The sequence below is a fragment of the Phasianus colchicus genome, chromosome 2, assembly GCF_987193195.1.
Source record: "Phasianus colchicus chromosome 2, bPhaCol1.hap1.1, whole genome shotgun sequence".
Taxonomy (NCBI): Eukaryota; Metazoa; Chordata; class Aves; order Galliformes; family Phasianidae; genus Phasianus; species Phasianus colchicus.
The window spans coordinates 37,464,191-37,482,411 of record NC_143437.1 but is presented as its reverse complement, the minus strand read 5'-3'; the positions used below and the strand labels follow the sequence as shown (position 1 = coordinate 37,482,411).

At 38.2% G+C, this 18,221-nt stretch overlaps 1 protein-coding gene across 2 annotated transcripts in view; it reads left to right on the top strand.

Annotated features, from left to right (window-relative positions):
• Positions 1 to 3,777: 3,777 nt before the first annotated feature.
• Positions 3,778 to 18,221, top strand: part of ACTN2 (actinin alpha 2) — a 65,560-nt gene continuing 51,116 nt past the window's right edge. For both annotated transcript variants that reach the window (XM_031592305.2, XM_090135391.1), the window contains exon 1: positions 3,778 to 4,216. In XM_031592305.2, coding sequence (XP_031448165.1) covers positions 4,082 to 4,216 — 135 coding nt within the window. In that variant the 5' untranslated portion in view covers positions 3,778 to 4,081. The remainder of the gene's footprint in view (positions 4,217 to 18,221) is intronic.

Sequence of the window (18,221 nt, the reverse complement as noted above, 5' to 3'; positions counted from 1 at the left end):
GTAAGAGAGCACTCTGATTTTATTTTATTTTTTAATTTTTCATTGTTGTCTTTTTTGGAAAGTCATCCTATTGGGTTTGTCCTTTTCACAGAGAAATAGGCTGTGCCTATAGATAGGTAATCACACAACTACTTTTGATTTATAGAGCTCTCATAAGGTCTTTTATCGTCCTGTGGCCCTTCTGAGACATTTTTGGCAGGTGTGGGCTATTGTGTTTTTACAGAAATGTAAAAACTGGAAACTAATGGTGATCACTTTCATGTGAGCTGATTGTTTCACAGATGACTATTTAAGCAGAGAAATCTGGCTTATTTCTAAAGCTCACTCAGTTCAAATAGAAGAATGATGTGGAGAAACGTTGAAATTTTCAGCATTTTTGAAATTTTTATTTAAAAGTTGAGGTTTTATCTTTTGAGAGTTTGTGAGAGAGAAGAACAAGAAATAGGCCAAAGGGATTGGAAGTCTGATGAACACTGAGGATACAGGAGAGCGATTTCTTGAAAGAATTTTCTGACAGCTTTGGTGGAGCAAATGGAAGTTAAAAATAAACAATGTGAAACAATTTCTTTTTCATTAAAAAAGTGTGAAAGGCCAACACAGGAGGTGAAAGCCGTGCTTTGATTAGTTAGAAAAGCCCTTGGATTCTCAAGGAGCTTAGTGCAATTTGTGCCAGGAGACTTTTGCCTTGTTAAGTTGGAGCTGTGATAAGAAATACTGAGCAAGTTCCCACAGATCTGTTGCTCCTGTTTGGGAAGTTCTGTGGCTTTGTGCTCCTCATACATTGAAAGCACAAATAATATCTTATGGCCCTGGTGTTTCTCTGGGGTAAGCCCTTATGAAAATTGATGTTGACGTGAACTACAGCTGTATGCCTCTTGTGAAATATAAAGCAAGAATAGTTGACAATTCAGCACAGCTGTCTCCATTGCTGAGCACCTAGAGCCTTCTTATTTATATTAATCTGTTTGAAAAAACATGAATATTCCTTTTTATCTTACCATATAATAAGCAGCCTGTGTTATTTGTACCTCAAAACTATCTGAATCTCAAAATGTCCTGCCATGGCAGCTTAAAATGCTTATGTGGGTCACCATGTTCCTTTTTTCTTGCTTATTTCTGTTTTCTTTTCCCTTGGAGACATGTAGTTTCTAGCTGTGCAACTTTGCCAGCTTTAGTGGAGGTAGTCTTAACCTACCCGTGATGTGGGGATAAGCTGACTGAGAGCATTACTGCCTGTCCATGTCTGCTTAATTTGTACTACTCTGCTGGGCTCAGCTTTCTTTTCTCTAGGTGATCTGGAATGGGCAACTCCCTTTCCACTTTGAATTTGGCCTCATAATTCCATTTTGGCTCTCTTTCCACTGTGGACCTTCATTCATATGCTTCTCATTACCATCTGCACAGTTCATTTATGAAATTAAATTAAAGTAGTAAACAAAATACCAGATACTCCTCCTAACGCTCCATCTATAAATATCTTCTCTGCCTACTCATGTTGTCTGATTAAAGGGTAGTAAGCAGTTATTTAGAGAACCTAAGACAGACCAGATTCCATCAAAGGAGGTTGTTCTTTTAAAATCAGAATATTGCATTTAGCTGCCTGTTTCAAGCTCGTCTATCTAAAAATGTGTATCGTTAAAGCTGAAGCTCCCTCTTTTGACATTTTCACACACAATCGCAGAATGGCCCGCGTTGGAAGGGACCTCAAGGATCATGAATCTCCAACCCCTCCCGCCAAAGGCAGGGCCACCAACCTCCCCATCTAATACTAGAAGCTTTCAGAAAGGAAAAAAAATAAGCATGTAACCCTGTTCATAGCAAGGGCTTGGAGCTAGATGATCTTTGAAGTCCCTTCTGACCCAAGCTGTTCTATGGTTCAATGGTTTTCTGCAATAAAAATTCTGAAATACTGTTTTTCATCCTGAACATACTAACATAACTTACCCGATGTGGATTTTGAAGTATTTCTCCCTTATGTAAGATGTAAGATCTTGAACTTTTAGTGCTCTCAGACTACCTGAGGTTCTCGGTGTCAGTTGCTTCATATGATGATGATCTTTTGTTGGTTTTGTTATTAAAGTGATGCAGTTACCTAAGTACAAAGTAAACACGAAAAAAGGTCATACCTTTGCAGCAGTGGCTAGCAGTATTCTGAGAAAAATTCAGTTATTAATACACATGTATCCCTCTTGCAGAATTCTAGGAATTAAGGGTAGATAAAGGGTAAACAAAAGCCTGCGCACAGCATTCATCAATGTTTGCTTCATTTTAGAGGGAAATACTATAGCAAATCTGAGAATGTTTGTATTGAGCAGGTGAAAAGCATGCGTTTCTGACCATGAATTTTATTTTTAAATTCTTTATTGCATGGCAAGTACACCAAACTTAGGAAGTTAAGTTTGAACTGATGTTATCAAACAGTTGTATTGCAGTCGTCTTCTGAATTCAAATTTGCAACCTTAGTGCTGCATCTGTGAAGTTTTTTGAGCTGATGGGTAGTTGCTAGCTGTGTACGTATGTATGATCATCTAGATTGTGTGGGCTTACAGGACAGAAGGCAACATGGCAGAAAGCAGAGTTTTAACTAGTAACACAGTGCAAGACATACGCTGTCTAGCTGTTACTTATTCACATTGATTTAGACATCTCTGTTTGCCTTTACTGAACATACTTCTCTTGTACCTGGCTTTGTCTTTCAGGGCTTCTAAAAGCTCAGCTTTGGTGAGAGTTTTTTTCTTTGTAAGCAAGCTTCAAACTGTATCCAGCATGGACACTTCTGGAGAGGATGACCTTGGCTGATGGTAGGTGCAGGATGCAGTGTAGTGAATTTGCCAGTACCCAAAGAAACATTCAGTTGTCACCAGGGAAGGAAGAGAGAGGAGAGGGAGAGGAAATGAGCTTGTCAGTATGTTTGATCTCAGTGCTGTGTTCTCACATTTTACCCTGTGGAAAACACAGATAGTTGGTTGCTGTCACAAATTTGTAAAGTTAATAGTTCCACAGATGTTCTCATGCTCTTTTTGGTGTCTGCTTTTGGGATGCAGTGAGTGTCTTTCCTAGATGAAAAGATGTGTGTTGCTCTTTTAAGTTGTGCTTGCATACTTCTGCTCTAACTCCACACCCGGTCTCTGCTGTTTTATCTCCTGGGCGTCCCTTTCTGCGCTGGCTCTGGTGAGCTGTAATCTGAAAAGCGGCTGACCACAGACTTCACATTGATGATAAATAATGTTGTACCACATCAGCAAATTATTACATGGGTCTTGAGAAATAGTACATGAAAGTAGATTTAAAATAATAATAAAAAATCTAATTAGAAAGGCAGATGATTAGGCAGTGTGTTTTTGTCAGAGTGCTTACGGGAGGTGAATCCCCTGGAACAGGCTGCTCGGAAAGGCTGTGGATGCCCCGTCCCTGGAGGTGTTCAAGGCCAGATTGGATGGGGCCCTGGGCAGCCTGGTCTAGCATTAGGTGGGATGGTTGGTGGCCCTGCGTGTGGCAGGGGGGTTGGAGATTCATGATCCTTGAGGTCCCTTCCAACTCTGGCAATTTTGTGATTCCCCTCTTGCTGTGACGGTCTGTGCTGCGGACAGCAGCAGCACGGAGGTGGGTTCGCCGGTCGCAGCGCGGACCAGCGGCGCTGCCGGGCGCCTCTCGGCGTCTGCCCCGGCAGTGGGGGGGTGGGGAGTACGAGTGCGGGCTCCTGCGGCCGCCTCTCGGAGCGGCGCTGGGCGGCCGCCGGCAGCCACGTGACAGCCCGGCGGGGATAATAAGCGGCCGCAATGAGCAGCGCTGGGCTTCTCCGGAGGGTCGGCCGCAAGGACCTGCAGCAGCAGCAGAGAGAGCGGGTGAGACAGAGGGAGAGCGAGAGAGGGAAGGAGGATCGCCAGCCATCCGCGACTACTTGACAGTTAAAGCCTCCGCTCTCAGCAGCTCATCAACATTAGCATCCTGTCTCCTTGGGAAAGAAAAAAGAAATACACACGTTGCTATCTTCAACCCATCAGCAACCATACTAAGCTTAAATATATATACATATTTAACTGCTAATAGGCAAAGCGATTGAAGCTGATCCCTGTGTAGAATGAACAGCATGAACCAGATAGAAACAAACATGCAGTACACCTACAACTACGAAGAAGATGAGTACATGACCCAAGAGGAAGAATGGGACAGGGACCTGCTCCTGGACCCAGCATGGGAGAAACAGCAAAGGAAGGTCTGGAAATAAAGTAATGTGTGTCTGTGTATGTGCTTCTTTGTGGAATTCTGGCCTCACTTGTAGCCATGCTGCATCTGGAGTTGCTGGTGCTATGCAGTAAGGTGTTCTTATTTTAGAAGAGGATGTAGGTATAAGGTACATATCATGCCGTATATTAAGGGAAAAGCACTCACTTCTTGTATTCTTAAGTGAAATCTATGTAAGATGATAGTAATTAATGAGAGTCAGAAGTGTGTTTTTATATTTTACTGAGAATGTTCTGTCAGTACCTCCACATTTGTGTATTGTTGATAGCGATTCCAGTGTTTTGTTTTGTGGTTTTTTTTAACTTCATAGGTCTTCCTTTTACAAAGTAGTTTCTGAAATGTTGTTTGTGCCTAATGGCTTCTCTAAAGCAGTACGTTGCAGTTATAACCTGAGCATGAAGTGGTTCAAAATTGTGCCGAAAACCCATCAAAATTTACATGCAGTATTTCTGAGTTTTATTAGAAGTTACTCTCAAGATGGATTGAATAATTTTAGAAAGATGTTGTTGTCTGGAAATATATTTAGCATAGGTTTGGAAAACTATTGAATGAGTTACATTCCCATATGCCATTCTGTGCCTGGGCGAAAAAGCAAGTCTGTAACTCCTTGGAATATGTTGTAGAAGAAACTCTTCTCACCTTCTAGGTTTAGGAAAGCAATTATGTCACCAAGTACTTCTTATACTGTTTCTGAACATAGTCATGGGTTGTAAGCTCTTGTTTGTTCAAGAATTGTGTGAATGTAGCACGGAAGGACATTGTCAGTGGGCATCGTGGGGTGGGTTGGTGGTTGGACTGGATGATCCTACTGATCTTTTCCAACTGTAATGATTCTATGACTTCTTAGTAGTTGTAACCCTACCAACAATCTTGTTAGCAGTTTGGTACTTTAGTAATTGCTGCCCCTATGGTGCCTTTAAAATGTGAGAGAAGAAATATCTAATTTCAGAACACTGAGTTTTAAGCAGCCTATGAGAGAGAGGGATGAGAAATATTGTAAAGGATTTGTTACTTCCTAATGATGAAAGTGATGTTGAAATTACAGCTGACAGATCTAGGATTACAAGGTTATCTACTAGTTACTGGAAGGAAAAAAGGAGAGAGGGGGAAAAGCATTAAACTATAGGGCTATATGCTTTTTGCTAAACTCCAGGAAGTTTGATTAGGATAATTTTTAGCCTGTGTGAAATCAAGAAAAAAGAGTTGCAAGGATTTTATCTGAAGTCAGAGTCTTACCCAGTATTATAGTCATGGCTTCTATATGACTGTCAAAGAAAGAGCTGTTAGAACTGCTAGGGCTGTTGTGTTTGCTTTTCCATAGTAATTGGTAGAGCTGATATTTTCCTCTTGTTTTCACTTGTAGCTTTCTGCTTACTGTGAGTTTTACATAATTTTGCTCATTTTCGTGCATTGATATCTGTATAGATCCTGTTGTACAAGTATAGTGTGAGAAGTTCAGCAGCTGCAACTCCTAACCAATTATTATACACCAACAGTGATGCTCATTTTAGTTTGATGTTCTTTATATGGTGAAGTATTCTATGTTTTGCAGTGAGAATGACAGTGATTTAAGTGTTAATGATTAGAAACTGCTCAGCTGTGGTTACATCTGATGAAGATTCAATTGCCCAGCATTTCAAGAAACCCTGTGTTTTCAAAAAAAAAAAGAAATAATGGACTGGTTACTAGGCAATCATCACTCTAATGAAATTTTCCTAGAATACAAATAAGTAATAAAAAGGATTTGGGTTCTGTAGGCTTTCTTATTTTTGCAGTAAATCTCTTGACTATTACGGAAGAACAGAGAGTAGTTTATGAGGCACCATAGCAAGTTTTTTGTTTCCATTCTTCCAAACTAATAATGCTTCAGCAGAAAGTCTGGTTTCTACATTCACAGATGAAAGCTTACTTTCATAGGGTAGAGAGATAGTACCTTTGCTACATCAGGACTTGTTTTTAATATTTAAATGATATTGCATTAAAATAAAATTTAAGAGGGCGATCCTCATTCCTTGCATTGGAAAAGAGTCTGAATTTATTATGATAAGGAAGTAATTTCACGTAAAGGGTCTGAAACTTTTTACAATTTCAGGGCTTCTGTATTCCAAGTAGCACTAAGACAGTTGCAGAAAGTGCATTCTCACTTCCCTTATTTCTTAGGAAAAGATTGCAGATACATGGGCACAAATCTTTGTTCAAACTGGTAACATAATATAGAAAAATGATCTCAGTGGAGCCCTGGCAGTTGGCAGCATATATTTTCTATTAGACAGTCTTGGAACAAACCAGAAATAAATACCATTGTTTCTATTGTGGGCTGCCCTCTCCAGACTTGCCATTTCAGTGATATGCCTGGTATGAGATCTGTCAACAGATGCTGGTAACACATGATGACGTCCATAGGATTACAATGGCCGTGACGCCTAATTATAACCATGGTTCATAGAGTATTATGGTCTGCTGTTATCCAGTCTCCTTGGTGGCTGCAGGTGTCGGAATAAATATAAAGTATGTTATATGAAGGGAGTCTCAGTAGTAGCTTAGCTGTGACTCTCTGGATATGAACACCAATTTATGTGCTTTGGTTAGGGTAATATTTAGCTTGTGTCAAATCAAAAAAGTACAGCAGTTTGATTGTTTGCTGTATTAGCTGCTACTAGTAGGAACTTAAACAGGATCATATAGTTGGAAACTTCAAATGGCAGCTTTAAACAAAGACAGAACAACAGGTCGGTTTGTCTTTATAATATTTGGGACAGACATACTGTCTTTAGCAGGAACTAGCGAACTGCAGCCTTGGTGTCTTTTAAACATGTAGAAGGAAATGATCAGACTAGAAACTTCTAAATTTTGCTGCTTTTCCCAGTACAGTTTTATTGACCATGTGTGCTTAAACAGCAGCTGAAAGATCTGTGACACTGGCCATTTGCTTCATCAATACTGTGTAGAAATCAGAAAGCAGATTCTGGCTGACCAGAAAGACTGGAATACTCTTCTTGACTCTTTAACCTTAATCAGGGTCAGTTTACCTCCTTAGACTTCAGTTTTTCTGCTGGTTAAAAAAAGGACAAAAAAGTGATCATTTGTAACCAAATGATAGTTGTAGTTCATTTTATGGTATGTTAGAGTAGTCATTAGCCCTGTTTCAATCACAGCTATGCTGAACTGGAATGGAATTAAAAATCATCCTCAATATTTTTTGAAGGAACATGGAAAAACTGCAATTCCTCTTAACTTAGGAAACCTAGGACAACTCTACTTAGAATGCAGATATGCTGTATTGTTCACAGCATGTTTGAACTCCCAAGATTGCTTAGTGAGCTGTGTGTTAAACAGTGCTTTTTCTTTTCCCTCTTCTCTTATTAATGCAAGAAAAAAAGTTATGATGGTACAGAGTACCATTGTATCACGGTATGCAAAAAGTAGGACAGGATTACAGAACAGAGACCAAATGGATGTTCTGACAGTGTTGAACTTAAGAGAATACCTGGCAAGTCTAAGAAAGGGAAGGGGTGTTTTTGAAGAACATCTAGAAACAACTGTAAACTCATACAGAAAAAACTTTCTTGACTTAGGAGGTTCCATGTAGACACCTGCAATGAAGTTTATACTTCTACTAAATGGAAACATCACTGTGCCCTAAGTAAAAGGCAGTCAAAATTTGATACATTTTATTTTTAGATAACTGTTATAAATAATTTATTATAGGACTGTACTTCTTTAAGCTTTGACATCAAATGTTTTTTTATTCTTTTTTAAAAGAAGTTTTAAATCTTCAGGACAGAGAAAAGATCTGAAGGTTATGAACAGGTGTGATTCTGTCTTCAGGACAGTTGTATTGTAAAGGACTTAGCTGACTCCACATTGGTATCTCATATGTTTCCTCCAGATGTTTGTGCATGTCTCTGACACTGTTGCACTAATGTATGTAAAGAAAGAAGTGAAAACACGTTCCTGGCCTTACTGATATTATTATAGAGCAGTGTTCACGTTCCAGCTTGCTTTATGGTCCTGATACCACCACCTTGTTGATGCAGAAGAGTTTTAATGTAGGTGTCAGAAGGCCAGTGGTATTGTGGAGTGCATTAGGAAAAGTGTTGCCAGCAGGTTGAGGGAGGTGATTGTCCCTCTCTTCCCAGCTCTGGTGAGGCCACATCTGCAGTGCTGTATCCAGTTTTGGGCTCCACAGCACAAAATGTATGCCAGTGGAGGGCTATGAAGATGATTAGGGGACTGGAGCATCTCCCTTAAGAGGGAAGGCTGAGAAAGTTGGAGACAAAAAGATTGAGAGATGATCTTACCAATGCATTCGAATGTCTTAAGTGTCAAGAGTATGGGACCATACTGCTCAGTGGAGCCCAGCAACAAGATAAGAGGCAGCAGGCATAAACTAAAACACAGGAAGTTCCACCTGAAAATGTGAAGAAACTTTTTTTACTGTGAGTGACAGAGAGGTTCTGGAGTTTCCTTCTCTGGAGATATTCTAAGGCCATCTGGGTATGATCCTGTGCTATGTGATCTCAGATGACCCTGACTGAGGACAGGAGGCTGGACTGAGTGATTTCCAACCTCAGCTATTCTGCGAGTGATGGTCTTTTGTGATGGAATAGAATAAAGAAGACTTGGAGTATTTATTTAGCTTGATATTGCACTCTGTGGATGCAGATTTTGATAACACTGAGTGCAGTGCATGAGTGATGACTTCAGGAAAGTTTCTCTAGGGTAGAAGTTGGCTTTCCAGTTAGATTAGATTTTTAGCATGACCTATAAGGACTTATCTGCATTACCTTATTTCACTGATAGTACAGCTCCTGTTGTCCTTGCACGTCAAATGAATGAATAAATAAATAAAGCAACAACTGTAGCAAATTCTTTGGAAGGTGCTACCAGAACTGTGTATTACGGACAAAATGCTTCTTTTACTTGTCTTGGTGGAACTTAATAATGTTGAGCAGATTAAAGACGTTGATTGCAGCCTGAAAGAGAGATTGACCTTGTGTTCAGTCTGACTTCAGTGTCTATAAATAGAGTTACAGTCAGCGTCCTGGATTCACTCTGAAGTCTGTGTGGTCTTCTGTGGATGGAATCTAAATCAATGTCTTATCAGAAACCTTTTCTTGGAAAAAGTCTGCCTGTGAATGAAAAGACAGATAAACTTGTAGAAGCAAATAGCTACATTCCTCAAACCAGGAACAGGAGAGAAATGGCCATACTTGAATGAGTGAAAAAGAAATGCAAAGCAGAAAAGCATTGACAGGAAAGCCTGGATGCCACCAGGAATATTCAGTGCTGTAGAATCAGTGGATTTAGAGGCTCTGAAATAGTTATGGAGAATATGGCTCTATCTACAGTGCATTCCAGCCTGGATCTTGCTTTCTTTGTGATGTTCTACGGAAATAATCAGTTGTGGAGTGTTCTGATTGTTTTTCTCAGACTGGAAAATTATTTCCTTGGATTAGCAGCCTTGGAGTTCAGATCTCACAGCACACAAAGAGTCCATCTCTTTTCATCTCTTGAGGTTTTTCAGTGAGGTGATACTTCTTACGCATAAAGATCTATGACAACCAGAAGTGAATATAGGATTGTGAGGGAAGGAGATGGTGCACCCCTTTCTAACAAAGTACCATTATTACTCATTGCTACTGCTTTCTATTATTAATTAGCTATTTCTTAGGAAGATTGGTGCTCTGGGTTGTATAGCTCCAGAACTAAGAACTAATTTCAGAAAGGGGTTTCATTTGTAAGGAAGCAAGTCTACCATGTACCAGTGTTGAAAGCAGAATGACACTGTGTGGAGAAATCATGATATACTGAGTCCAGTAGTGTAATTCTCTGTGTACTTTACCTTTTATCCAAATAGTTTCACATAAATGTCTTGGAATTTCTGCAGGTTAAATACGGGGTTTTGTATTGCTAATAGCAGTTAGAAAAGCAAACTATTTCACCTTTTTTAAACGTTTTATTTTTTCTTAGTAATCACTCAGCATTGTACCTGCCTTCCATAGAAGTGCAGTATGATTCCAGATGGTATATGCCACCATAGGTGCAGAGACTGTGCCTTTTGGTAACGTTAAGTTTTAGCACTTCCAAAGCCAAACGCTTCTCCAGGTACATATAGAACTTGTTTTTAAAACAGCAATTGCCAAAAGCTCTAATGTTAAGAATGCACACATGTAAAGCATGCATTCTTTCCTTTTAAGCCCTGCGTGCTCTTTAAGTGTCCTTCTTGGGTAGATGACCCCGTATAGGAGGCCATAGAACTTGGTAGTCAATGGACGGATTCCATTTTTGCTACCAGTATGTCCTGATTTTTCAGCATACGCTCTGATTATATTAGATGCTGATGAAACAGAAGAATGTGTAGTTGCAATGTCTCTGGTTCTATGGAGAGTTGTCATGTTGGTAGCTGGACTCTGTAGAGAAATATGGGATGTGTTTAAGGCTTACCCTGTATGATTGGCCTCCTAGAGATTAGCACTTGTTAAAATAGTAACATGTTAAGTTCCTCTTGCTGATGTTATTTGCCAGGAATGGTGTTTGAGAAGAACATGCTGAAAGGATAGTAGAATTATAATATTTTGTCAATTTGCCTCATAACCAATCTTGGAAGCTATCAATGAGATGTTCAACTGAGAGAACTCTGAATACTGTGGTGCTTGTATTTGAAGGAACATTCAAGCAAAGCTATTATGAAATTCACTTAACGAGAAATGATTATGGAGGTTGAATGAAGATTTTCTTTATCAGTGACAAATGTGACAAAGTGATATATTAATTTTTTTCCTTTTCCTGTTTAAACTCAACGTCCCCCCTCCCCCCAACATCCCCATTGTAAGCTCTGTATGCTTTTGTTAGTGTTGTCAAATGGGTAATTCCTACAGTTCCAGCTCAACTGTTAATTTCTACTAGCCCCCAAAGATCTGCCTGTAACAAAACTGTAAGCCTCACCAACCTCAGTGTAAAGAATTTCTTCGTAATGTGTAATCTAAATCTGCCTCCTTCACTACTGCTTATCGTATTGCTACACACTGATAAAGAATCCCTCCCTATCTTTTTTATAGGTCCCTTTTACATACTTGAAGGCCACTATTAAGGTCTCCCCAGAGCGTTCTCTTCTCTATGCTGAACAACCTTAACTCTCTCAGGAACCGTTTTATATCCAGAAGCAAAGGCTACTGCCTTCCTGCCTGCACTTACAGATAGGCAGTATACAGCTTTATCTGAAACTTGTATAGCAAAATGTCTGCAGATACACCAATCCAATTAGTAAGACAATAAGGATTGGAAGAAAGTATGAATCTAAGTGGGTTTCCATAAGCTGCAACGAAGGTGCTTAAGAGCTAGAGAAAAGCTGTGTTTTAAGCAGTGGGCTTTGCTATAATCTCTTGAGAGAAGGTCTGCATCTTTTGCTCTGGATCTGTGTTTGGGTCATCGAAGAGCTGAGTGGATAGGTATGGGAAGTTTGCTTGGAAGAGCACTAAGGGTCCTCAGCTCTGAGAGTGCATTAAACGAGTCCAGACCTGTAAAATTTTTAGCCCCGTTTAAGCAAAAATGGGGCTCAGATATGTTCTGTAAATTAGTGAATCCCGATAAGAAAGTATCTTGGTTACATCACCAGTTCCCAAATCAAACTAAGATAGCTCTGTGGGCTAAATATTGACTGCTCTTGTTAGTGGGACAACACAGTTCAAAATCTTCCTCCAAAGTGTCTTCGTCCTCAAGTAAGACAAAAGGGATTCATCCCTGTGACGAAAGAAGTCAGATACTGAATGCCTAATAGAAATTTAGTCACTGTTGCACAAATTCAGACACATTCAATGATGTTTAGTATAAATGAGGCATAGCAACTGGATTTTCTTTGGTTATGAAAAGTGAATACTATATAGATAATAAATACTATTCAAGTAAATTCTCTCTATATAGTATTTACTCTTCATTAAGTAGTATAGTAGTATTATACTTTATATAGGTAGTATTTTAGAAATTGTATTGCAGGGCCTGCTTACAGGAGGATGCAAACTGAGTTATGGATCTGAAATGGAGGTGGATCAGTGAAATTTCACTTGTGAAAGTGGAATACAATCAGATAGAAGTTTGTGCTGCTAAGCTTTGTCCCAAGTAAAATGAAGTCTCACCTGCATGTTATTTTATATTGCTGCAAGTAGGAAAATATGAAAATGTTTTATACAACTGGCAAAATTGAGTCATTTTGTATTGTTTTACTGTCAAGTACAATTGTTTTTTTCTGAGTCCTAATTTTCTGGATGAACAATGTCCAACCAATGTGGTACTTCTCTTGAGTGAGTAGGGAAATATTGTTGACTCCGAGTAAATATTTTATGGCATTATTTATCTCAGTTAATACCAGAAGGAAAATGTATTCACATCTAGTACTTCATTTCCTCCTAAATGAAATTTCATTGCTAGTAGCTCAGGGTGATTTTCATATCTTCAAGTGTTTGAAAAAGCACAACATCATTGAAAAACTTTGTTAAAAATATGTAACATTTGTTCTTATAATATATTACTGGATTTGCTGGGTATGCCTCGTATTGAAAGGCTGAAGCATAAAACTGACTGTAAATCTGTACAGGTGCTATACAGTGCTCTTTTTTCCATCTAATACCATGAGACATCTATTTAAAGATAGAAGTTACCTCTTTCCACATCATTTAACCAGCAATACAATGTAATGACCGCTCTCTGTTACTGTTTCCGTACATATTCTGTTGTAGCTCTTTGCCCTGGTAGTACAAGTACCTCTTTAGTACAAATTGGGATAACGTGATCCCAGTAATCCTCAAACTACTGATGTGAGAGGGTTACAGGATAGGTGTTAATGCAGTAATGTTTTCCCTCTGTTATTGTAAGTACTGAGCAGAGCATCTGCAGCGGTAAAGGCAGAAGAATTTGAAATAGAGTGTTCAACTGGAAATTTTTAATTGAAGTAGTAGCTTGTAGAAAAACACTTGGTGCTTCAGAAGGTGGCAGTAGGAACTGCTAGTTAATAGTGGCTAATAATGTTTGTTTTTATATTTGAATCTTAGATGTCCATTCATGCTGCAAAATAGTGGTTGTACTATCTGTGTGCTGGTTTTACAGATGAAAAGTGCTAAGTGTTTTACTTGATGTGAATAAGATGTTCTGTTCATGTCAAAAGCTTTCTCCCAACTGCTCTTAACTGTCAGAATTCCTTCAACTTGCAATTCAATGCCAAATCAGTCTGGCCACCCCTTACTTTGATAACAACTAACGGAACCTAATGTAGAGTACATGGGTTCTACTCTGAGCTGCCTCCTATAAAAGCTTGTTCCTCTCTACTACCATAGCAGGAGCCTGTGGGAAGTGGCTACCCTAGACTAAAATTAGCATCTCTGTTTATTCCTTAAGCGTCTAAGGAAACGCTCGTATTTTTATAGGTGTTGAACACTCAGGCATTTCCAATGACATCAAGAGGAACCTCTGAAAATCAGTCTGCTATTTTGGTACTCACAGAAAGGCCTAACCATCTAGCATTAAGTGATTTCTTTTTTTAAACTCAGTTTTATGTTTAATCTTGACAGCAGTGTAACTTTTCACTGCTGTGAGACTTAAGATATCGCATTCTGGCCTATGAGGCTAGAAGAAAATGGGTACCCAGCTGCATTAAATGCAAATAAAAAAATAAATAGTTGTGGAGTTCTGGGATTATTTTACCTAGACAGGTTTCTTTAGCCTATGGAAAATACATGTAATCAAAATTGATCTTCAGCTGTATTCCAGGATGTAGTTCTACCACACGTCTTCTTAAATGGAGCAGCTGTTCGCCCTTTACTCTACTCTATTTTGTAAATTTACAATCCCTTCTGTTTTATGATACAGTGATTTTAGTCTGCAGACCATATCTAATAATAGAATGGCTTGGGTTGGAAAAGACTTAGATTATTTATTTCCAGCCCTCTGCCTTGTGAGGGTGATGTTGAAATTATTGAAAAAAAAAAATTGCAGTAATCCCATTCACCTAGTTACCACTTCTTAATGCTAAATCAGTAATGCAGTTTGCAATGCAACATCACAAGCAATTCTAGCTGTACATGTATGCATTATGTATAATGCACGTATCATCCACTTGGTGTTAAAATTAGAAGGCAAACAAAACACCATAATCGAGGCTGAAGATTGCTTGCTTTTCTTTTTCCTATGGTCTTCAATTCCATACCCCAGCACAGGTATGAACATGACTCCTGCTAAGGAGTCATACTATAAACAAAGGACTGTGTTCTTAATTGACAAAGCATCTCGCTTATCACAAAACTGTACTGTTGAAACCAGTTTATGCTTTCAGCAATTTACAACCTCAATTGTTTGTTATTTACCCATCTATTCTTAGCTAAGCTGTTGAGAACATGTTAGTTAAATTCTGTATCCATTTAGAATCAAGCTATCTAAAGAACCTGAGTAGTGTTTTGGAGTCTAATCTGTTTGTATGACAATATCAGTAAAAATAATTTAGGAGCTCTGAAATTTTTCAGGAAGTCTTCTGATTTACAGGATATTTTGAATGTTTTAGAAAATGTTACTCTATAGCTCATAAAAACATTAGAGTTTAAAACATAAGCCCAAAGGTACTTAAGTAGTACCTTTAACAGCAATCAGTTTTTTAAAAAATGTGTTCTTAAACACAAATCAAAATTGAAGAGTGTTATTTCCTAGTCACTATCTACTGAAATTTTTGTGTAGATTACAAGTGAAACTAGATTCATTGGTATTCAAATCTACTACATAACTGTGCAAAGACATTATTTACTGTGTAAATATCTCAGGATCTGTGACTTCCCCATCATATGTTGATGTCAGAGCAATACAAAGATGCATGTGCTGGTGTATGTGCAATTCAAAAGTTTTCAAAACCTTTTGATTTTAACAAAAATATGGAAGATGTATTTTTATACTTATGGAAGTGTTTTAAAAATGAACATACTTATATCCCACTTGGATTGGTGATATTGACCAGTTCATAATGGATTTTCTTACCTGGCAATGTGGTATATAATTAGTGGGTAAAGATAGCATGGTGAAGTAAATCAACAGAGAAAGCAAGGGAAAGACATTTGAAAATCCAGTCAACTAAATCCTAGATTAGCCTACTTTAATTAATCCTTCTATTTCCAGAGGGCATATCTTCAGTTCCTTCCACACTACATGGATGTGTGAATGTTTTGTTCATCTCGTCCTAAATTGATTTAGTCATTTAAATATGTATTTGCTGAAACAAAAATGTTAACCATCACTACCTGTGATAGTTCAGAAACTCTTAGGAAACCAGGATGAGGACTCTAGGGCATAGTTGTTGAGAGAAGGAATGGGGTCTTGAATGGAGAATGGGAAGTACAGGCCATAAGAAGGCTAATTTGGCACTGATATTGTAGTGGTAATACATGTTCATTGCTTAATATGCTTAAGAGAAAGCCTCAAGCAAGATAAAGGACATACACCTCACCTTGAAAGCACGCCTGCAGATTTGTCACTTGTAGATCCACCACAGTGGTCAAGATATTTTTTTGGATTACCTGTGTTCCATTCTTAAACCTCACCAGGGAGTGGCAATAATAAGAGATTATATTTTTGTTTCCTAATTAGCGAAGAATTGACCATTCATAAGGCTGGAAAAGAAGAATAGAGGGAGAGAAAAAATGAACAAGCAAACAGAAAATTGGCTGTCCTACAAGTTCTTACATTGATAAAGTTCCTTTCAGAACTACTGGCATTTTTACTGTGAATTCCTTTGCTCAACACTTATTGTTGATAGTCTTGTAATGCAGGGCGTAGAACGGTGCTCCAGAATTAACTGTTTCTGAACCATGTAGAAGCAAATGAATTTCTTTTGACTCTTGACTTTTGACCGTTCAACTTTTACTTTGATATTTTGGTCCTTTGATGCGCTAAATACATTTTTTTTCCTTGTGCTTTCTAACTTCTTAACAGTTAGATCCAAGAAGTGTTCACTAAGCATAGCTGTTGTTTCTAACTAGTATTTATCTTGAGACCTCCCAAATATTATTTTGTTCAAAAGTGATACAGAAAGTACCAAAATGCAAATAGCTCACTATTCCATTAACTCCGGATGTTTTCAAGAGTATCAGAGTTACCTTGATTATTTTGTTCACTTGAGGTCTGTATATAAAAACTTGGAGAGAACAAGAGAGTGAGTGCATGAAAGAGTGATGCTTTGCCAGCATGTATTGATTCAAAGTTGCAGTCTTTATTGCATGGATGATAAGAGAGTCTGCTACAGCTTTTTTGGTAGAACATTCATTTGCTGCATTCAGCTTTTTGTGTTGTAAATACAATTCTACATCTGAAAATAAAAGCCATTGACCAAAAATAGAGTATTAAAAACTTTCAATTTGTACTGTTCCATTAGTCCTTTTTTTTTTTCTTTTGTAAGCTTTACTTCTGTTTAACAACAGAAGGTCAGAATATGCTTGGTTCACAGATTTCTTTTTCAGCATTGCTTTTTTTTTTTTTTGACTTGAAAAGTAAAAGTTCTTTTGCTAGCCGGCATTTTAAATTTGCAAAACGTAGATGAAGCTGTAAGACATTGCATAGTCACTCAATTCTAGAGGTGTGAAATTGAGCACTCCTAATAATGCATTTGGAACTCTCAATCCACAGGAATGCCTGTATTTCACCTCTACAGTGCGGTTAGGATTTTGGATGGAGGAGTAAAGAGGTTTGACTTCTTTAAAAGAAATTGTCCAAAAAAGCTGTGGATATATAAGGATTCTCTGAATCCTTCTGTGTCTTTACTCACTGTCTTACCCTTATTACAGAAAACAATTTAATACGAAGATAGTTGAACTCAGAAATCTGTTAGTAATTTCAGAACTTTGCAGCGGATACCATTTATTTATCATTCGATAGTGCTAATCCTGTACCTTGAACATTTTAATGCATTGAATTATGGTAGATAATAAAAAAAAAATCAGATATAAATTCTGTTATAACAAGAGTCACCAGGAGAAATGAATGTATATTAACATACTCTTTCTTTACATAGAAGGCACAGAAAATAGAGTTATCAGAAAAGTAGTGCATAACTGTAAATTATGTGATACATATTTTTACTGAAGTAGGAGGGAAGATGTAGAGGTAAGTTCATTGCAAACAGCAAAAGATTTGCTCCTTATTACTCATTCTAGCTAGAATAAATTATCTCTAACTACTGTAGGACAGCAACTTGTGGCTCTTGGATGAAAGCCTATCAAAGAGAGTGTTACTTGGATGCTGCTTGTGACCAACTTTTTTCAAGAATTCCTGCATATTTGAATAAAGAAACTAAACTGCAAAAATAGATGTTCACTTCCAAGAAAAAAGCTGCCTTGCAAAACTCTACCCCTTGGCACTACTTAGAAAGGTGGTGAAAACATTAATTAAAAGTTTTCCAGTCTTGCAAACCTGTCTAGTTAAAATATTCTGGTAGCTCCTGTACCCAACTCATGTTAGAAAATAGCTTTGTACTGAAGTTGCACTTATAATTTATAGGGTTAGGTTGTATGGCTGGGGGGAACCTTTCACTTTTAGGTCCCTCTTTTGAAACCAGGCCAGGTGAATAACTGACAAGGTTGCTAACACATGCGTAGTGTCTATGAGATGAGTTGTAGTCCCAGTTTAGCTCTCGAGGGCACAGGTGTCCCCATCATTTAAATGACCAGAAATGGCAGCTTCATTGGAGATGTCCAAAACTGGTCTTATTGATGAGAGGTTGGGGCAGTGACTTTTCATTCTGGAGGTGAAAGCTCAAACAATTTCTATTTGTAAAAATGTGCTCTCAAATTGCATCTGTGCGGTTATTCACAGTCATTGCTATTCTTAACAGTTCCCTGAGTGATTTTTTTTCTCCATACCCAAATGGCTGGCACATTTTATATTTCAGGAACTGTTCAAGGAAGGAAAGATAACTGGCATGCAGCTAGATTTACAGTAGTAGGTAATAG